Source organism: Cibotium barometz, chromosome 14, assembly GCF_041138505.1.
Source record: "Cibotium barometz isolate CiBa-2024 chromosome 14, ASM4113850v1, whole genome shotgun sequence".
Taxonomy (NCBI): Eukaryota; Viridiplantae; Streptophyta; class Polypodiopsida; order Cyatheales; family Cibotiaceae; genus Cibotium; species Cibotium barometz.
In genome coordinates, this window is record NC_141059.1 from 28,589,916 (window position 1) to 28,612,155 (window position 22,240).

Here is a 22,240-nt window from a genome sequence, read left to right on the forward strand (position 1 = left end):
TGTGAGAAAAAATATCCTCAAGTTTGCAATAATGAAAACTTTAGAATTAGAAGATCCTTTTGAAAGTTAAAAATGGAAGGTCAATTTTGACAAGTTGTACAGGATTGATGCACCCGTCTAAAAGAATCAGTTTTCTGAGATTCAAAGAAGATTTTCCACTGTACATATCTACAGTACAGGGTAAAAAAAAGCAAGATTCTGAACAAGTAACCTCGGGAGGGACGGATTTCTACAAGGTAGACCCTTTTTGAAAGTCGTCCACCAGGGTGAGGATCACGGTACACCCTTTTGAAAGTCGTCCACGAGCGTGAGGATCATGAGGGTGATCCTCATCCATTGACGCCTAGCTCAAAGTAGTGTGTTGCGCCATCTCGAAGTAGAGTTTCTTCCACCTACTTCATTGATAGTATTGATGATCATCATCTGCAGGCTCCCAGCGACTTTACTGACCCCCATTAAACTGCACTTCAAGGTATTGTATCGACAATCACCCCATGGGCCATCTCGATCCCACCGACTGTAGTGACCCCCATTAAACTGTTCATCAAGCCTGATCAAGGTCTTCTAAGATCTCTCTTATTTATTGCTCGGGTAGCCACAAGAGCACTTGCAGCACTCCTGTCCTGTACTCGACGTGCCACATTGTGTTTGCAAAGGTTTGGCCTTCTTCCTTCTTTTCTGAAGTTTATGCCTTCATATTGCCAATACTCCCGTCCTGTACTTGTTCTACCATTGTCACCACATATATGTAGTTTATGCCTAATTTTCCCTTAATTAGGCAGACACTGCACCACAGTTGAGATGTGGAACAAAAACCGTAACTTGTTTAATATTATTACGGTTTTTGTTCTACATCTCAACTGACACATGCCTAATTTTCCTTTAATTTTAAAGGTTTTCCCATCGAATCCTGCATTGATAGGCGTGTTTTTCTGCTGCCCTAGTAATTTGGGTTTAAAAAGCCTTCGTTTTTATTTAATTGATCATGTTTTTGCTACCCTAACATCAATTTGGATTTCAGCGAACCTTTTCATGTCTTTTTCGTTTGCATGAATTGATTATGTACTCCTACCAAACGAGACTATGTGCAGAGATGAAGATGTTGTAACGTTTTCCGAAGTAGAGAATCTTCAACCTCGTCGTTGTTATTCAAATAATTGGCTCTTGGAGTGTTGTAATAAACAATCTTATGCACCCATGCTCACTTAGCTATATCTGTAGATCAGTTTAAGCATTAAACTCTATTGTTTAATGACATACAGGAAGTGGTGGCCGACTGTCGGCTTATCAGTGCACTTCCACTACATCCACTAAGTAGTCAGCAGGAATCTATTGATGTAAATCATTCAGCAGTATTTGAAAGTCATTCATATTGTAGTTCTTGGGTTTCAGGCTTTGAAAATGTTGTAAATGCAAGCATACAAATTAGTCCCTCGAGTAGTACTTAAGTAATATTTATTCTCTAATGCTGATTTATATCATGTTTTGCTCGATTTGGAGGGTGTTAAACTTTCTCTGTTGTAGGCCTCCATTATAGCTTCACACCTAGTTACCTATGGAGATGCAGAAGAGTGAGCGCTCGCCACTGAGGATCCATATTTTCAATCCACGTTTTATGAACATTTATAGAATATGTATTGACATTTAGAAAATCTTTCAGTAATTGTAGGAACTTTTTTGGGTTCCACATTCCACTTTCGGATAGCTGAAATTAGAAACTAGTGGTCTCGCTTGCTTTGAAGGTAGTGGTCTAGCTTGCTCTTCCTGAGAGTTGTAGAATTGAATAACTTAATTCATCAGTTTACTGATTTAGGCAACCTAAGAGACGATTATACGTAATTATTTGCCTTCTTAAGATAAGATACGAAATATATTTGATGTATTTGTTTGTTATTAAGTGGATTGTGCATATGTTCTAATCTGCTTCTTTCTTTCATTAACTGCAGGGTATTGGTGGTGTGCGTAGTCGTGAGCAAAGATGTTGCCATACAGTCAAGAGGTTTACAATGAAGCGGAAGCCATTATAGGTGGAAAGGGTGCAGATAACCCGACTTTAGATGAGGCCATCAAGCGCAGCCAAGATCTGCTGCTTTCCCAACAGTACCCAGAAGGCTACTGGTGGGCAGAATTAGAGAGCAATGTTTCCATCACTGCTGAAACCGTGCTCTTGTTCAAGATATTGGGCATTGATGGCAACTACCCAGTCCACAAGATGGAGAATTACATAAGGAAAAACCAGCGCAGCCATGGCGGGTGGGAGCTTTTCTATGGAGACGGTGGTGAGTTGAGTGTCTCCATAGAAGCTTACATTGCACTGCGTTTGCTCAACGTTCCTGTTACCGACCCAGCACTGCAGAAGGCTTTGAAATTTATCCTTAACAGAGGAGGTGTGACAAAGGCTAGGATTTTCACCAAGCTTTGTTTGGCTCTGCTGGGGTGCTTTGATTGGAGGGGGATACCTTCTTTGCCAGCTTGGGTGGCGTTGTTGCCGAACTGGTTTTTGACAAACATTTATGAAATGTCTAGCTGGGCGAGGGGGTGTACAGTGCCTTTGATTGTGGTGTTTGATAAGAAGCCGGTATTCAGGGTGACTCCGGCGGTGTGCTTTGACGAGCTGTATGTGGAAGGGAGGAAGCAAGCGCGCGTGACAGCACCCTTCAGAGGCGATTGGACGGATTTCTTTGTAGTGGTGGATTACGCTCTCAAGGTGGCGGAGAGGTGGGGGTTGGTGCCGTTCAGGGAGAGGGGGCTCAGAGCGGCGGAGAAGTGGGTGGTGGAGAGGCAGGAAGACTCGGGTGATTGGGCGGGGATCTTTCCGGCCATGTTCTACTCTATGCTGTGTATGAAGACGCTAGGGCACGAGGTGACTGATCCGGTGATGCACAGGGGCCTGCTCGCTCTAAAAGACTTCTCAATGGAGACCGCTGATCAGTACTGGGTGCAGCCGTGCGTGTCGCCTGTGTGGGACACAGCGCTTGTTGTCAGATCGCTGGTTGAGTCCGGGATGCCGCCTGATCATCCGGCCCTCCAGCGGGCCGGGGAGTGGCTACTCAAGAAGCAGATAACCCAGCATGGAGATTGGTCCTTCAAGAATAACTCCGGCTTCACGGGCGGCTGGGCATTCGAGTTCTTCAACAGATGGTACCCCGACGTGGACGACAGCGCGGTTGTCGTCATGGCCCTGGATGCCCTCAAACTCCCCAATGAGAGCGTCAAACAGGGGGCCATTGCTCGCTCCGTCAAGTGGATCACCTCCATGCAGTGCAAAGCCGGCGGCTGGGCGGCTTTCGACAAAGATAATGACCAGGACTGGCTCAACTCCACCCCTTACGGTGACCTGAAAGCTATGATCGACCCCAACACCTCCGATGTCACCGCCAGAGTCCTGGAAATGGTGGGCAGATTAAAGCACGGCAGCTACAACGCCCCTTTGCCAACCCCGGAGTCCATCTCTAGAGGCCTCGCCTACCTTAGAAAAGAGCAGGAGAAAGAAGGCTGCTGGTTCGGAAGATGGGGCGTCAACTACATCTATGGCACGTGCGGCGTGCTGGTCGCATTATCTGTAGTGGCACCCTCCACTCATCAAGAAGAAATCTCAAGAGGGGCCAAATGGCTAGTTCAAGTGCAGAACACCAACAACAGTATAGGAGATGGAGGGTGGGGCGAAACATGCTACAGCTACAACGACCCTGCCCTCAAAGACCAGACCGGATATGGAAGCACTCCTTCTCAAACCGCATGGGCAGTTATGGGATTATTGGCTGCAGGAGATGCTCTAGGCAAGTATGAGGTAGAGTCCATTGAACATGGAGTCAGATACCTCTTAACCACCCAAAGAAAAGATGGGTCTTGGTACGAGGCCTTCTTCACAGGAACAGGCTTTCCTGGTCATTTCTACCTTAGGTATCACTTCTACGCCCAGCATTTCACTCTCACGGCTCTTGCACGATACCGTTCTTGTCTGCAAGATAAGCGAATTATGCCTTCATCCTCTTGAAAGCTCGAACTGGCTTTTTCTTGCGTAGCTATATTTCGCGCCGATTATTACCTCGATTGGCTTTTGTCGCTAATAATCTGTGTAGTTGGCACTTGTAATAAGTATTGTATGATCCCCTGCCTCCCTCGTTACTCTGGAAGACAATGATCGTACGTCTGTGTGAACACCTCGATTGGCTTTTGTCGCTAATAATCTGTGTAGTTCACTTGTAATAAGTATTGTATGATCCCCTGCCTCCCTCGTTACTCTGGAAGACAATGATCGTACGTCTGTGAACACCTCAGTGGGCGTGATATGAAAAGATAATGATCGTACGTCTGTGTGAACACCTCAGTGGGCGCACTGCATAAATTTGAAATTTCTTTAAAATTGCCACTGGTAACAAATTCAAAACCTTTGGTTACCATATGGTAACTAATTCAAATCCTCCAGTTACCATGTGGTAACAAAATCAAAACCTTCAAGCATAGTATACTTGAAAAATTTAGAGAGTTTCAAAATTTTTATTTGGTTTTGCTTGCTCCAAATCTTCTTGCTCAACTTGCCTAAAATAGGCAGCCCTATGCCCTACCTATACTCTCTACCTAGCCCCTCTAGAATATGTGCTCTCCGTCTTTCAATGAACCATCCAATGTTAGTCTTAGTTATACTAGTAAAACTCCCTGCCCCGCAGGTTCTCTCTCTCTCTCTCTCTGGTTAGATGATAGATCGCTTTGGTCTCTTCACGACTCATGAGTCACGAGTGCTCCTAGATTGCTTCAAAGTTTTATTGTTCTCTTCTTGTTCTTCTCTCTTCTCTACTCTCTATCTTCTTCTCCTTCTCTCTCTCACACTCTCTCTCTTCAATGTAGTCGATAAAATTTATTCTTCAAGATGTCTTTTACCAACCTGGAACATGAAAAAGAGAGACTTAAGCGATCTTTAACATATCAAACACATTACTACACAATTTCAATATTATGTAACCTCCTAACCCTACATACACTAAACACTCAAAGCACTTTTATCCTCGATTGGTAGAACTCCATAGAAAAACTTTGTCTATCTCTTCTAGCCTTGGTAAAAATCAGTTTGCGGCCTCAGTTTGTAACATTCTATGGTTAATTCAAATCAAGCTCGACAAAGAACAACTAAAAAAATAAACACTCAGAGTACAAACAAGTAACCTCTTTGCTTAACCTTGCAAGCATACCAATTCATAATAAAAAGGCACTTGTATTGGGTACACACTAACAATCAAAAAGACATAAAACAAATGATAAATTCACACAGTATCAAAGATAAATATGAGAGCTCTTTTCTTAACATAACATAGCACTTAATTGAACGGATTCTTTGAATGCACCTACCATTAAAAACAGAAGCATGCACCTACCATTCTTTGAATGCACCTACCATTAAAAACAGAAGCATGGAGCATAATTGATAGATATCACGGATGATGTACACTCTTTCATAATTGATAGATATCACAGTTTATGAGTGATCCTGGAGTGTTTCGAGGATTAATCGTGAGCATGATGAAGCTGATGGAAATGCTGATGAGGTGAAGGCCATGAATGTGCAACCCAAACAGGGGAAGAATCAGAGAAGAATTGTTTTGGTGCGTGTTTACGGTGGCAAGGACATCGATAACTTCTTCAATCGTGAGGATGAGATCTGCACCTTTTAAGCTATGTCTAAAGCTTGGCAAGGGCCTCATCTTCTTGGCCGCTTTGCCACGGGATGTATTGAGGAATTTCTGCATGCCAGGGTGAGTCAGCTCTTCTTATCCTTTTCTGTGTCGTGATCAAGCATGTTGAGGTGCATGTTCGTGCTTCTAATCCCCGACTAGGCTAGTGGTTCTACTATGTGCATGTCTGGGTGTTTGTGCTTTTGTACAAGTGCAATTACAACATGTGTAAATGTGTTCCTTGTTAGGCTTATAAGCCATCGTTTACTGATCCTTGATAGTTCAACAAGCCTGTTGAGCCAGACATCAACCATGGCAAAGAAACAAGCCATATGTTTTGTTAGCCCACCCCTCAGCTTTAAGCCTTTATGATCCTGCTACAAGCTGTTTTCTAATTTATTCTGTGACTACCTACCCCACATACCTTAACTGCACAAGACTTACGAGATTCTGATGTATCAACTAAGATTGCTGTGAAGCTGAGGGAATTTCATCAACTTTCCATGCCGGTGTCAAATGAGCCTAGAATTTGGAAGCGCCTCAAGTAAGCCTCTGCACAAATATTTTTTGCTCAACTGTTTACATCATCTGATAGGCATTCTCTGGTGCATGCAGTATGCTTCAGTCCATCAAGAAAGCTAAAGTTCTCTATGTCATGCAGGGATTGGCTCTGAAGGAGGCTCTCAGCATTAGGACATTAGTGCATGTAGCAGAGTTTCACCTCTCCATACAAAGATAGAGTGGGCAAGAATCTGGGCATGGCAATAGCGGCAAGAGGGGTTGCCAGCATGACGTTGAGCCCATAGCTCAAACATGTCCATCTACTGAGCTGGGCTCGACTCGAAGGCTTCAAGAAGCATGGCCAGAAAGAGACGCAAGTTGAGCAACACCTCCTGCCAAACTGCCAAAGTGCACGAGCTGGAAATGGTGGCCCGTCTCCTCCACTTTGCTACCTAGAAATTACCTCTCAAGTTAGAAGGAGAGGGGCTCCTCCCACGTGTTGGGGTCCCTACCAATGGCATACTTGTTTACATAGGTGCATATACCGGCCTGATCATAGCCAACCATGTGCAAGCCTACGAGGCTCCCACGACACTAGCAAAGGTGCCATTGGGTGCGTTCGGAACCTAGCTGCAGGTATGGTAGCTTGTCCACCAGCCGCTCTCTTCCTACTAGGAACCACCCTGTCTAGCTCCTCCTACACTCCCTTCAGAACCACTGCCCGTAGGTATGGCAGCTCGCTGCTCTCTTCCTACCACCCTATCTAGCTCCTCCTGCACTCCCTTTAGAACCTCGGGGTGTCGCAGCAGCTCAACAAGAGCCCACTCCACTGCAATGGCAATTGTACCAGCTCTCCCCAAGTACATATCCTGTAAAAGACACAAGCCGGGATTGCATCAGGTGTAAGTGATAGAAATTCACTAATCTACAGTCATATACAACTCCAGCTTCTAGTAATCTTACCATTATGACTGCTGTTGTCGGTTATTTGCACTTTAGAATTGGCCTTCTACGCCTCAGTTGTTGACACCACCTCCCGCAACACGTCCAACAGATCCTCAAGGCGATCTGGCCCACTCCTCACGTAGTTCTCAGCCCTCCTCCTCTGCTGGATAATCTCCCCCATCGCTTGCTGCATCTTCTTCCCCACGGCTTTCATCCTCCTTTCCCAGCCCTGCAGATCCATCCACGCCAAGGTGGGGATGAAGTCTCCCACGTTGGGCACCCCGAGCAGCATCATAGGGTATAGCCATTGTCTCCCTCTTATCTCCCTATTTCAACATAGAGGTAGAAATAGGGAGATAAGAGGCTGACAATGGCTATACCCTACAATGCAACGCTCATGGATTGCTCGGGTCATATATAGATGTGAATCACGAGATTATTGTGGCACAAAACAACAACCAAGAGCATCAAATTATCTTGAGACAACAAAAAGAAGCTCAAAAGAGATACAAGTTCTGTGGAATGGTAAGCACATAATACATTGGGTGAGACATAATACATTGGGTAAGGAGCTGACTCATTACATACAAAAAATAATAATCAGATAAATGCACAAAAATTATTATGTTCGTGAAGACTTGATGTTTGTTCCCTCTAAGCTCCTCGTATGTAGTTCAATGTAGAACTTGCCGGACAAAAAATGATGCTGGAGTTATTTTGCTTCAAACTTGCTGGAAAAAAAAATGATGCTAGAGTTACGTTGAAGCAAAATAACTCAAGCAAAGATACAAAAATTTGAATTGTTTTATGTCTTGAACTGATTCTTCATGCTATCTACCATGGCCTTCGCCCGTGCTCCTTTAACGCTTTCCATATTTGTTCCACTCTTTTCCAGTCCACCTTCTTGTATGGAATCCTTGTCATAGAAATCATCATATGAGCATCCCAATGTGTCAAGATGCAAGTCGCTTCTTAGCTTTGATTTCACTTCATTTTGTTTCCAAAACCCTCTTTCACAGGTTGCCGTACTCACCGGAACAACCAAAATCCTTTGCCACAATCTCATTATTGTAGGAAAGTCTTCAAACCACTTTCCTTTTAGAAGCCCATCTTTTGAGTAACTCACATCTGAAATGCAGTATCTCCAGGCACCAAGCATACTTTTGTGAGGACAAGCATTGTACAAGGTCTCCACAAAGCCTTCTCTTTCAGCATAACATGTTGAGGAATCTGCTCCTCCAGCACTAAAATGCTCGAAAAGAGTCTTCAACCATGTAGAAGTTGATTCACCTCGTCTTCCTGCAATATATGGATACCCAACTGGCTCAAAAAATTTCATAGCCTTGAATACTTCAAGGTCCTCAAGTCTAGTGTCTAAAGCTTGAAGAAGACGTTGCACGTGTTGCTTTGCTATGTTCTTACAGTCTTCAAGTGATCCAGATTCAGCATTTTTAACATTTTCTCTCGTTACTATACCTGATCATGTATTGATCTCCAGGTGATGGGAAAACTTTTAATGCCGCCACCTGATGTTTCAAACCCCATGAATCCAATGGAGCTTGTGCCCTTCATGAATTTATTAAGCCTCGTTGAGTCTTTAGCAAACTCACTTTGCGGGTCCAAGTACCTGGTTTGTAATATGTTTCTGGTTTTTTGAAACTTTGCTCCAAGCGTTGCACATCAACGATGTTTTCCTGAAAAACTTTTCTCAGTATGTTCAATTGCTCCAAAACATCAGCAAGGTAGTGAAATAAAAACTGAACTTGATAAAGCAGCATATTCCCATAATCTGGATGATTATTTGCTTTCCAAAGTTCCAATATAGCTGGCATTACCTCTACAATTCTGGCCATAACCAAACCTCTTGAAAGCCATCGAACACTGTGAAGTTGTAGAATTTTCAAGTCATGGACTTGAAACTCTTTCAAAGCTTTGAAAATTCAGCATGTCGATTACTAGATTTTCCTAGCCAAGTGTATACTTTTCCTGCTAATTTGTCCATATACTCCAATTCTAGAAATTGATTCAGCAACATCTTTGGCAGCTAATGCCTCTCTATGTGCAATGCAATGAATAGCAATTAGAGAGGGAAACAGCCTTTTCAATCTAGCCACTACACCTGTTTTCTTCCCTGTCATGGTGCTACAACCATTAGTGGCAATGGCGACAAATCTTCTTGTGTCGAGCTTCAAATCCTTGAAGAGCTTAACGATGCTATTGTAAATTGTTTTAGCATCAGCCTTTTCTATTTCCAATAGCTGCAAAAAATTCACCTCAACCTCAAGTTGTGATGTTAAGTAAGTCACATAAACAATCAAGTGCTTCTCCAGGCGGCGTTGATCTGTGCTTTCATCGATGGACAAAGAGAAAAACTGACTTCTTCTCAGCTTTGTTAGTAATTCACCTCTTACATAATCACAGATAGCCTGTAGCATCTCCCTTGCCCCATAGCATTTCCATAAGTCCCATAACTATCACTAATAGGGATAAAAGGTGTCTGCATGAATCTTAAGAATTCTATAAGCCTTGGGATACCATGCAAGCCGCTTTCCTTCTAAAGCTTTATAGTAAACTGCCTGCATAACACTTATGACTTGAGACCTGTAAACTTCCCCACTTCTTTGCAAGCCTGTATCCATTGCTTCAACTATTTGTCCTCCACTTTTTAGAAGCTTCTCTTTTATCCTCTCGGCACTTTGGTGCTGATTCGTACTTTCATGTTTTCTGAATGCTGCAAGGTGCATAACATCTGATCCTGTGGTTGCAAATTTATTTCTTTTCTTTGCTGCTATACAGACCTGGCATTTCACAACTAATTCACCATTTTAGGAATCTGGCAGCACCCAACTGTGAAAAAACCTACAGGAGTCTCTGAACTTTCTTTTTGATCCAACCTTTGGCTTTGAGGTACTAGCTTTTGTGGCTTCATTACTTTCTTCTATCTCAGCCAAAAGCTCATCGTTCCCTTCGGAAGTAGATGACATTTCTCCAAATAACTCTGCAAACATTTGATTGCGTGCATCTTGCTCAGATTTTTACACCTCGAAAGGGACTAGAGGTGAGCGTGCTAAAATCTAGCTCTTTAAATTCAATTGTTTAAAAGTTCCTGGACGAGATTCTACATAAATATGCAAACACAAAAAAAATGGTAGACAAGATGAAGCTTGATGAAGGTGTGGAAAGCAGGGATCGAGCTATAGAGAACTATCTCCATCTTCGAAACTCAACTCGGAACCTTCGCCGACGTGTCGATCATTTCACTCACCTCCCCGTGGGATATAATGCAAGGCAGTGAAAGCGCAAGCCTCTGAGTCTTCTTTCCAAAGATGGGGGGCTCACAAGCGACGTGTGCGTCAAACAAGGTAATCACAGCTTCAAAACTAGCATTACATTCCTTTTTCATACAGTTATGTCATTGACTCTGAACTATGTGATGTCCAGGGAATGTGCTAAAGCAATATTAGGTTGTTCCAATACTGAGGAGTCTATCCTTGAGCACATTATTCCAGAGCAGAAAGTAATCAATATGATAACCAATCCAGTAAATGGTGCGTTGCGTGTGACAGGATTCAAAAGTATTTTCTCAAGGAATTCGAGCAGATTGTCAGTCCCGTTGACATGCTCACTGTGTGCGACATAGCAGATATCAGTGATAAGGGATACAGGGCTTTGTATACTTGCATCACAGCACGTCTACGAGGCAAAGGAATGACACGATCTATACTTCCAACACCATACAGTATAGTTATGGCAAGGAAGTCAGCAAACAACAATATTGCCGACTTGCTAGGCGGCTACAGATGGGTGGATGGTAGCATGCCAATGTCAAATTCAAAAGATTTTGCTTACAACAAATTTAACAATGTTTACGTCGAGGTGGAGGCGCTTCAACGAGCTATGATTCAGTTTTATGATATGACATTAGAGGAGACGGATGGAAAGAACACCATATTAGTGAATTTGGGAATTTTCCAATTCCCATTTTTGAATACTTAAAAAAGGGAGACTTGGATAACATGTTTGTAAGTTTCTCAAAACCCTATCATATGACCTATCGTTGAAAAGCACTTGAAAAATGGAATCTAAAGAGCTATAAAGCGCTCATTTTGGATTAGTGGTGTTCAAGTTATGATTAATCCAAACTTTTGACCACGTGTCCCAAACTTGTAAAAAATTCCCATATTCCCGAATATGGTGTTAAAGGCTGTATTTGTCCTCAAATTGGATGAATGTCAGGTTGTAAAGGGCCAAAGGGTGGAACGTACAAGTCTGACACTCATGAGCAGGGCATTGAAGCGAAAGAGCTTAGACGACGAAGATGAAACAGGTGATGCGGAGAATAACTTGCACACAAAGCGACGCAAGCAAGATTACTTTGGAGTGCAGTCTGAGAAGAACATATGGTGGCAGGCGGCATGGACCCTTCCGCACGAGGACCATGACAATCTGAGGTGGTACTTCACCCGTACAGGTATTCAAGGAGTGATACACAGGCAATCAAATGGTGAAGTCTTGCATGTGCCTGGCACTGGTCACTTTGAAATAGAGTGGCACCTTGGTGGTGATCTCAAGACCCTCAAATGCATGTTGGGAACTAAAAGCGGTGCTAACACTTTGTTTCCATGCATCTTTTGTTGTCATCCAAGGATGCCAAGGGGAAGGCCAAACAAGCAACCAAGGTGAAAGGTCGTAAGCAGGCAAGTGCAAAGGGATCAAATCAATTACAAAGGGAACACGGGTCATGGCGGTGGCTAGGTTCGCAGCAATGCGTTTCAGGAAATGTTGAATTGGTTTTACCGTGCACTTACTGGGAGAAAGGCCCAAAAGCGAGCCGGAAATTTGTCTTTGAGGCACAAAATCATGAAGGTGGTAGGTGAAAGGTGAAAGAGAAGGGTGCAATGCGTCAATGCCAAATGGCACGTGAAAGAGCGAGGCAATGGCACAGTGGTCGACTAAGAAATGGCCGCGTGTGGTTACCCACCCAATAATTCTTGTTCGCCACTTTTTGGCGCGTTCATTGTAAATTGACTTTTTTGTAATTTTGGCCCCCTATAAATATCAGTGAGTTTTATAGTCATTTTTAAAAGTCTTGACTTGTGAGCTCTCTCTCTTCCTCTCCCCTTGACTCTCTCGCGCTCTCTCTCTCTCTCTCTCTCTCGCTCGTGCACTAATATCTCACGCACATGGAGCCCCCAAATGATCCTCCCTCCAATACGCAGGATGACATTTTCAAAGACCTTGGGCCCTTACCGGTGGCACATAGAACTGAAATCCCAAACATTTACCCACAAGCCCAAATGGATATGGAAGTTGAGCGTGTGAGGCTTGAGCGAGAGGCCCAAGAAGCCCAAGAACGCCAAGAAGCGGAGAGATTACAGAAAGAAGCAAAGGACATGGAGGCAGCTGAGAGAGCAAGAAAAGAAGCCGAAGAGACCGTCAGAACACAGGAGGAGGACGAGGCAGCAAAGAAAGCACAGGAGGATGAGGCTACCAAGAAGGCGGAAGAAGACGAGGCAGTTAAGAAGGCGGAGGCAGATAAGAAGGTTGTAGAAGAAGCTCAGGCTGCCGCAAGCAACGAGAGAAGATTAGCATTCTTTGCTCTGCGGAGGAGGATTGGCTTAACAGAAAAGCTCGCGGATTTGTTGCTGACCTGCGAATGGCCGGATACGAAGATAACACAATTTTGGAAGCGGCTATACAAAGTCTTCAAGCAGAATATACAAAGAGGAGAAATGAAGACACAGTAGAAAGGGAGCACCTGTCGAGTAATAGGATTCTCAATGCAATGCTAGACAGAGTCTTGGCTCGTGCACTTGGTAAAGGAAAGAGAAAACTCTCAGCTGAGGAAGTAGAAAATAAGAGACAGAAGCTTGAACGAGAAGCCAGGGCAGCAAACACACGGAGGCTTCATGAGGAAAAAGAAAGGAAAGATGAAGAGGAGCGAGTAAGGAAGGAGGCCGAGCAGAGAGCAGCTGAGAAGACTCCATCTGCAAAGGCAAAGAAAACTCCAACACCTGCAAAGGCTAAGAAGGGGAAAACCATTCCTAAACGCACAGAACCCCCTTCCAATAACTTCCAAGAGCAGCGACAAAAGTTCAAAAATGACACGCCAGCTTGGACTCACCACCACGCGCAAGCACCACCGCCCCCAACAACGCAGAAGAAGCAAAGGTGGAGACCAGGGACAGTTGCCCTTAGAGAAATTCGCAAATATCAGAAGACCTGCACACCAATTATTCCGAAGGCACCTTTTGGGCGTCTCGTCAAAGAGATTATCCACGACCAGCGTCGGGATGTCAATCGTGTGCAAGCGGCGGCACTAGGCGCTCTGCAACAAGGTGCCGAGGATATTTTGGTTTCGCTTTTCCAAGACGCAGTTTTGTGCATGGTGCATGCAAAACGTGTCACTTTGAAGCCATCTGATCTTCGTCTAGCTAGGCGTATCCGTGTGGAGAGGACGCTCTCTTTCACTAGATAGGGGAAGCCTTTGTAATGCAACAAATCCGTGTTTTGTAATCTCAATTTGATTAATGAAAAACCATGTCTATTTTCAAAAAAGTTATTTTCTATTGCAAGTGAGTGTCGTCTTGTCAAGGTAATTGTAGTCTTTTGCATGTAATTGTTGTCGCTACGTACATTCGACCTCATGTGAACGCTCGTCTGCCACCACCCGTCCGACTTTGGCTCGACTCGACGGGCCGATTTCTCCTGCGTATGGCCCCAAAAGGGTAGATCAGATGTGCGGGGTGCGCCGGGGCCGACCGGGGGGGGGGGGGGGCTGGTGGTCGCGCCGTGGAACCTGTGTGCCACGGAGCGACTTTTGCCTGTTTGACCAGGTCAAACAGGCAAAAGTCGCTCCGTGGCACACAGGTTCCACGGCGCGACCACCAGCCCCCCCCCCCCCCCGTCGGCCCCGGCGCACCCCGCACATCTGATCTACCCTTTTGGGGCCAGGTCAAACAGGCAAAAGTCGCTCCGTGGCACACAGGTTCCACGGCGCGACCACCGGCCCCCCCCGTCGGCCCCGGCGCACCCCGCACATCTGATCTACCCTTTTGGGGCCATACGCAAGAGAAATCGGCCCATCGAGTCGACGGACGGGTGGTGGCAGACGAGCGTTCACAAAAATTGATTGAAACATCATGACAGGACGACACGACAACAACATATAAACACATCAAGAAGATAAAACTTAAAATCAGCTCGAAAAACATCTTGATGTCATTAATTGTTTTTGATTTTCACAAAAGGCAAATGAGTACATTGGATCTAGCCAACTCGCTTGATGAGCTTGGTGAAAGCCTTGTGGGTGAGAGTCTTTACTGATGGTTTGTCACCAACGCGTTCGGCTATCTCTTTGGCATCAGTGATGCCTTGTCCAAGGCTAAGGCCACAAAATCCTAGGAAAGACCCTGCAGTTTTATCACCAAAGCTATAGATAGATGCTTCCCTATTTACAAGAATACATTTATGGGCATTTTGGGCTATAGGGGCTTCAGACAGGATGGCGCTTAGGGCTCTGCACTTCAAAAATTCAGCTTGCACATTATTTGAAAAGTCGTTGTGAATCACGCGAAGCATCTCGGCATTGAAGCTCGGGATGTAGTGCCATAGCGCAGCATCCTTCCCCTCCACCTCCTTTCGTGCTCCACCCTTTCGGCTTGCGAACCAGTCCATTTCTCTTGCGGTCTACAAAGTAGATAGAAGAATGAGTTGACTTCAAAAAATTACAAATTAAGAAGGGAAGAAATTGGGTGTACTACCTCAGTGGCATCATCATGATCCGCAAGGTCTGCATCACTAATATTGATGCTCCCGAGGCTGACGGAATCCGAAATGGCAAGCGGCTTGTGAGGGGCAAAGCTAGTTTCTGGCACACTCTCGTAGAAATCCTTGCACTGGGATATTTGTACAAGAGTCTCGCCACAAGGGACTCTATTGAGGCATGATTTTTCGGGAGCGCAAGCACCTTTGTGACATCTGCTATACACCTTCTACTATGATGGGGTGTAGAGTTCGCACTTCGAGCTCTGGAACTTCATCCATGACATCGTCCCCTTCGATGTCCCGTTTCACAGCCTCAGCTTGCGGCTCTTCTGCCAGAGTCAGAAGTGCAAGAGATGCTTCTTGCACTGGGGTGACAATCTCCTCCTTTGGGTCAGCTTCCTTGATCAAGAGATAAGGTGTGGCTTTCTTTGGAGGAGTGGCCTTCCTCTTTCCCTTGCTTTTCTCTGTTCCCTCCAAGATCAGGAGGGCAAGAGTCATGTCCCACCTCAAAAAACTTGTGCCGATGTTGCCCATTCCAAGACCTACCAGGTTATCTTCTTCCTCCTCCCTTAGATATGTGCTACTAAGGCCTTTGAGGAATCTTGCAAGCCTGAACCTGAAATTTTTGTCCGCTTTGTAGGTATGCTTGATAAGATCCACAGGCACCCAAGTCCCCTCCTCGTCTTCAAAGTTGACACAATATTCAGCCATGTATGTGTCCATGTAGCTAGTGAACGCCCCAAACACGTCATTATGGAGTTCGGCGGTGCCTTCCATGTCAATAGATGTCTGAAAGATGGGTGCAAGCTTCTCGATCAAGTGACCGAGGTCAAGCTTGTGCAAATTGAGATAGGAGAGCTTGGGCGGGGGTGGCCATGCTTGAGTAGCGAAGAAGGCGAGGGGACCGCAAAGATGCCGAGAGTGAGGAGATGAACTCAAAGTGGCCAAAAGTGACTTATAAAGAGGTCTTTAAAACTTTTTTTATGTTTAAAAATTCACTTAAAACCTCCAAAAAAATAAAAACACGCGACATAACTTAAAAGTGCACAAAATTGAACGCAAATTACGAGTAGCCAAAATTGTTTTGAATTAATCTCTCAAAATCTGTTACATAGCTTGCTTGATATGGATACATCTAGGGAAGGGAATGCTTTTACAAAAGTAAGATGCCTCTTTCCTCTTACGTAGAGGTGTGTTATCAATCACAAATGAAAAGTCACCTTTCAGTGCAAACCTAAGGCCTAAGTACTCCCTTAGGTTTGCCATATTCCAATCAGCATTTACTATGATATCCCATACATCAGCTTGCGTGCTAACATGTACATCAAGCCATTCTGCATCGTTGATGTCTGAATCGAGTGCTTGCCATTCGCCTCCAGTCAGCTTCCAACGTCTGTAAGGAAAGATAATAGAGAGTTGTTGCTTTCCAAGCTGGTACCGAACGACCATCTTCTCTGACACCACCATGCACTTTATCTTGTCACCCTGATGTTGAATAACCTTCAAATCCCACGAAGGTGGCAGAAAGGCACTCATTACTGTGGCTCCCTTTGCAATCCACATTGTAGGAGTCCGGTGAACATCAGCCTCCTTGAACAAAAACACAAACAAATGTAAAGGCATGAAGAACGTGAGAGTCGCACGATGTGACCCATAGGTACACTTCATTGCATTGCACACATCAATCTCAATCCGATGTCTAGTTAGTGCAACCAAAGTATTGTCGGGCTTTGGCCAATCATGGTCCGTGAGACTTGGTGTAGGGAGCCTCCGTAGAGTCCCAGAACCATCTCTTGACATGGGTAAAATATACTCTGCATGAAAGAAGAAAACTGAGCGCTCTAAAAGCTCTGATGCCAAACAACCAGTATATAGTAGCTTGCCGATTTCAAAGTGGTGCGCCTCAAAGGTTCCAGAAAGGGCCTCTAAAGGCTCCCATTCCACAAATGTCGACGGAAAGATATCTGCACAGAACATTACAAGAACACACTTGAAAAAATCAAGCTTCCGTAACATGAAATGATATTAGCATGTCTCAGTGCAGCCCATAAAACAAGAAGCACAAATAAAACTTACAATTTGCAGGAAAGCGTTTGTGATTGGCATTGTCAACACGGAGTTGCGATGCCTTGTAGACGTGTTGGATCATCACCTGCTTGCTTCCGTCAGCCCCCTGCTTGAGATCCACTATGCGACCCTTCCAATGGTGTGACTTTAAACCTATGTATCTGCGAGAGACTTTGTGGGCTCCCCTTGTGCTTGGACGCATCGTCACCCACATTCCTTTTGCAAAGGTGCTTGTAACCCACAAGCCAGTGTCGTCTTGTTCATTGCTGCTGCTTAAGGACTCCACCCTTGAACGAGGTCGGCGACTCATTGTGCTTGGCTAACCGATTAAGCTAAATGCTATGAAGTTGTAGGTGTGTGAGAAGATCTCTGTAACCTAATGCTAGCAGAGCATATAAACTGGCAAGAGGAGTCAAGAATGTGTATAAGCTAGCAAGAGGAGAGTGAAGAATGTGTGCAAGCAAGAGAGGATGGACTTGATGGGGAAAAAAGTGGACTTGATGGGAAAAAAAGTGGACTGTTTTCCAAGCTTTCCATAGCCAAGAAGATCTCTGCAACCTAATGCTAGCAGAGCATATAAGCTGGCAAGAGGAGTCAAGAATGTGTATAAGCTAGCAAGAGGAGAGTGAAGAATGTGTGCAAGCAAGAGAGGATGGACTTGATGGGGAAAAAAGTGGACTGTTTTCCAAGCTTTCCATAGCCAAGAAGGCACAGAAAGATAGATCTAACTTTAGGAGGGAAGGGGAAGGCAGAATGGGGAGGGAGGAGGCCAAAAAAAGACTCTTTTAGTTAGAGAGAGACTAAAAACCGAATTGCTAGTTTTAGAGAGAGAAAGAGGGAGTGGGGAGAGAAAAAAGTAGCTTTAAATGAGGGATAATGATGGGGGGCGTTTTTGGCCCTAGCCCACTTTTTGAGGTGGGGTCATTTATGCCAGTTTGAGCTGTCTTTATTAAAAAAAGGTGGGAAATTTGATTTTATTGAAAGATTTTGCATTTTTCAGCCCAATTTCTTTTAAAAAAATGGTATGATTCAACTTTGACCCCTACATATTAGGGGCAGGGAAACCCAACATTTTTCTCCACATGGCCTTCTCCCATTGCACCACTCCTTAATGACTGTCATTAGGCTTGGGGCAAATTAAAGGGCCCAAGAAGACCCCAAACAAGTCCTAATGGATAGAAATTAACTCGACATATTAATTAGTAGGATTTCTTCTTTTGATCAGCATTATATTCAAGAAGTTTATGGTCAGTATCTGATTGACTTGGCTCATGACACCATCTCGTTATTTATAACGGGATGGCATAAGTGGCCCGGGTATGAAGCACACACGTGTTTCAGTGGGGGAGGGCATAGCACTCTGGACTATGTACTTGGATCTAAGGAGACCACACATCTTCCAGAATCTAACCATAGTAGTAACCACAGCACTCGATAGGACTAGACCATACATACCTATCACTATCATAAGCTTCTTCAGCTCACATGATATCCTTTGAGCCTACCCCCACCATCCACTTCACCATAGACCTGGCAGACATATATGAGCACCATGTAAGACAGTATGTCAAATCAGTGTGAGCCGTGTTGATGCCAGATCACCAGAAGTATCTATATACGTTCAGTAGGGAAGATAGTATATCTTGTATGAGGTTATGAATGTATGCACACATGTTCTAGTACCTCCCAGGATGTGCAGTAGCTCTCTCTCTCTCTCTCTCTCTCTCTCTCTCTCTCTCGCGGAAAAGCTCATATCTTATATATACCCTAAGTATAGAGATCTCCATGAGTGCTGGATCCGGCCTGCTCATACAGTATACAAACTGTCAGACATGAATGTGGACTCTAGGTCTCTGATTGTGTGTCGATCATGGTGCAAAATGTGATGAGTGGAGGATGAACCATCTCGACGGAGAGTACTCCCATCTGATATGCCCACCTAAGGGATCCTCTCTCTCTCTCTCTCTCTCTCTCTCTCTCTCTCTCTCTCTCACACACACACACACACACACACACACAAGGCATACAACTAGAATCTCCCTTGCTTCAGCACACTTCATAAGATGGGAACCACCCCCATAACACAAAGTTTGATTAAGAAGTCCCATCGCTTTATTGCTCAGCAATGGAAGGGACACTTATTTAGTTACCTCCTTCCGAAGACAAAACCCGAAGAGAGTATCTGAGGCAAAGACAAAAGGGCGTTCATCAAATGTAGACTTTCAGTGATGGAACCTTTCTAGCAATGGTATTGTAAAGGTGCACCTCGTGTAAGAAAAATTACTGTCAAATTGCCCCTCCTTTCATTCTCTTACATCTTGGTGCCAATTCTTGGGAGCAATCTCTGCAAATATAGAGTAAGGAGGAGATATGGATTCTGATCTCCACATCTGCAACACGTTTCCTTCTATTCTCTTTTGTTTATTTGTAGGGCCCTGAAATTCAATTGAGAGAGAGAGAGAGAGAGAGAGAGAGAGAGAGAGAGAGAGAGAGAGAGAGAGAGAGAGAGAGAGAGAGCTCTACTTTTTATAGCTTCTCTTCAATTCTTTCTTTGAGCCACATACACAAGAATACCCATCTTCTTAGAGCTCACGCAATCGTCCTCTGGGATGCTCGACCTCCCTCTGCTCCCATGGAAGCTTAAAGCTTACTTGCAAGCAAGTTCAATGAATTTCCTCAGTAGCACAAACCTGAAGAGAATTTTGAAGCACAAGTATAGATTTTGAAAATTCTCCTATGGGTCCAAACTACGGAAAGAGCGGTCCGATAGTAGACCTGCACATATCCAACACACACGCACACCGACGACATGAGAGAGAGAGAGAGAGAGAGAGAGAGAGAGAGAGAGAGAGAGAGACTTCCTGATGTGCTGGTTGATCTCTATGGCATGGATATAATGATGGGTAAGGATTGGTACAGTTTGCAAGAGCTCAAATAGCAATGCATCCTCCATGTGGCCCTGTGAGTGGAGACTTCTCACTAAGGAATAGCAGTTGTTGGTCTGCCACCCAGAGAGAGAGAGAGAGAGAGAGAGAGAGAGAGAGAGAGAGAGAGAGAGAGAGAGAGAGTCATAGACTGCATAGCTGATCTGATGTGAGTGTGGAATCTGGGAATCGAATGTAGATAGGGTATATTATAATGATGGCGATGTACTCATGATCCGCCTTTGTGAGCTTCCCTAGCCTCCTCTTAACTGCTCGAACTTCCATATCATTCACCACACTGTTGTTGAATGCCTAAAATGGTGCCCCGAAAGGAATGATTGTGTGGAGAAAAATTTGAAACAGGGTGCCTTGAAGTCTAAAGTGGAAAAAAATGTTTACAGGTTTGAAGTCACCCCAAGAAAAAGCCATGCCCCAGTTAGCATTCACAAAGAGAGCGACGATGGACGCTATAGTGACTAATGTTTGTTGGCAGAGACCTCAAACATGGCATCTGTGACATGATGAGATGATTAATTGGGGAACTCTTCCATTGCTTGTGCTTCTACCACATGGCAATGGAGGGATGTGTCCTACAGATAGAGAAGAGAAGAGATGTATATAGAGATAAAGTTATAGAGAAGAGATGTAAAAACCCCAAAAATGTTCAAAATGCCTTGCAAGAATCAACCTAGCTGGTCAATAAGACCAAGACCAAGGACATTCCAGAGAGTTCTTGTGAATTAAATCAATTGGGGTAAAAGAGGGCAGCAAAAGAGGGAGAAAATTTAATAAATTTGCAGCCTTTACATGTGTGAACAGTGAAAGAACACATTGCACTTTACTCTCTGAACTCTCTTGTGAATGATGTTCACTCTAGTAATTACACAGGCAGAAGACAGGCTAGTAGCGCCGCCCAAGTTGCCTCGCTGCCTCGACACACCTACTGCAGCAGAGCCCTTTGCGGTGGTGGTCGTTAGGCTAGGCTTGGTGTACTCTGTCGTGGCTTGCCACCTCTCTCTTATGCTCAACTCTTCCATGTTAGCAATCGGGCCAGCCGTCGAGCCAGAGTCTACGACAGCTTACATCGGGCCCTTTGCATCACACTGCGTCCAGGGCTGTCTGGCATGTATTTCAGACCCAGACCCCATGTGGGCTGCTGCGCTGGCCGCTCGCTCCATGCTTTGCTACTCTGCTCTTGAGCAGGCATCTGGCATCCGCTTCCATCACCCTGTGGGCTCATTGTGTGTTGCACCCTTGTCCAACCCTACCCTAAACTAATCCTTTGAAGTAGCAGCAAGGTGCAGTGCAAGAGATGATAGAGAGTAGTCAAGCTTTGAAGGCCCAATTCCCCTGTTTTCATTTCCAGAAATGGGCTACCGGTATCATAGAACACGGTGGAGTAGGATACATCAACCCTAGATGCATGGTCAGTGCCCAGCTCACCATGGTACAATGCAATGGTACTTGTATTGTGCGCGAAGAAAGAATTGTGCCCATATTTGGTCTCGTCCAATGGTGTCAAACTTGTGATGGACAAAGGTAACACTTTCTGGGCGAAAATGCTTTAGTCTGCATACGCTCCCATAATCCATTCAAGCTTCTTGCTACCTGACTCCAAGAATAGAATGTTGGATCTGACAACGCTTGCCCAAATGGTTGTGATGGCAGAGGTAGATGCAAAGGAGGCGGAGCGATTGGGCAACATGCCCACATGCATATGGCATATCCCTAAGAACCCCCCCCTGAATTGGGTATATGCGTGCCCCCCTATCAAGTATCTAGATAGAAGGCTGGCATTGAAAGTGGGTGGCACTACGTGGCAAGCTGTAGGATTTGGGTATAGTGAGGCAAAGTTGAGTACCTAGTTCTGAGGTGATGGTGATGCAGTAGAAAGAGCTGCACTGGAAGAGGTTTTGCTTAGGGAGCTCATGTCAGGGTTGGCCGCTACACCCGCTCACCCTCTCTTGCAAGCCTTGTGCGTTTTCCTTCATAGCACATGGCTATCCCTATTTTGATGTTGCGAATGGCAAACGACCTCCCATGGCAGCTAGTGTGTTTGTGGCAGCAGGGGGATGTAGTGCTGCTGCCAAATCATCATATGAGATCCGTCGAATGGCAGCAATGCTGGTGCTTTGTAGCAAGTGCTGCTCTAAAACCCCTCGCTCTTTCGAGCCATCTTCAAGGCCAAGGCCTCAAACTAATATTCACATATGGGTCCTGCTACATCCTTTCAACCCTTGTTGACAGCGCTATTAATTGAAAGCTACAATCCCTCCTTTCAACCCTTGGCAGAGCTATTAATTAAAAGCTGGCAGAGGCAACCTTTTTAAAAATTAAAATTTTGAAACTATTTGTTTTTATGAAGTA

The 22,240-nt window shown here is 44.7% G+C and overlaps 2 protein-coding genes across 4 annotated transcripts; one reads left to right on the forward strand and one right to left on the reverse strand.

Annotated features, from left to right (window-relative positions):
- The first annotated feature begins 342 nt into the window (after window positions 1-342).
- Window positions 343-4,118, forward strand: LOC147631896 (dammaradiene synthase-like). Of its 3 annotated transcripts, none has more exons than XM_086808456.1 (2): window positions 343-656; window positions 1,947-4,118. In XM_086808456.1, the coding sequence occupies exon 2, from the start codon at window positions 1,979-1,981 to the stop codon at window positions 3,995-3,997; it is 2,019 nt and encodes a 672-aa protein (XP_086664582.1). In that variant the 5' UTR covers window positions 343-656; window positions 1,947-1,978; the 3' UTR covers window positions 3,998-4,118. The 3 variants fall into 3 exon arrangements, with proteins under 3 accessions (XP_086664582.1, XP_086664583.1, XP_086664584.1); XM_086808457.1 differs by lacking the exon at window positions 343-656 and adding an exon at window positions 1,413-1,571; XM_086808458.1 differs by lacking the exon at window positions 343-656 and adding an exon at window positions 1,632-1,742.
- A 3,802-nt stretch (window positions 4,119-7,920) lies between these two features.
- Window positions 7,921-10,099, reverse strand: LOC147631897 (uncharacterized). The gene is made up of 5 exons (XM_086807971.1): window positions 10,010-10,099; window positions 9,651-9,913; window positions 9,097-9,554; window positions 8,743-9,045; window positions 7,921-8,591 (listed from the first exon to the last, which is right to left on the reverse strand). Exons 1-5 carry the CDS (start codon window positions 10,097-10,099, stop codon window positions 7,921-7,923), a joined length of 1,785 nt encoding a protein of 594 aa, XP_086664097.1.
- Between the last annotated feature and the right edge of the window lie 12,141 nt (window positions 10,100-22,240).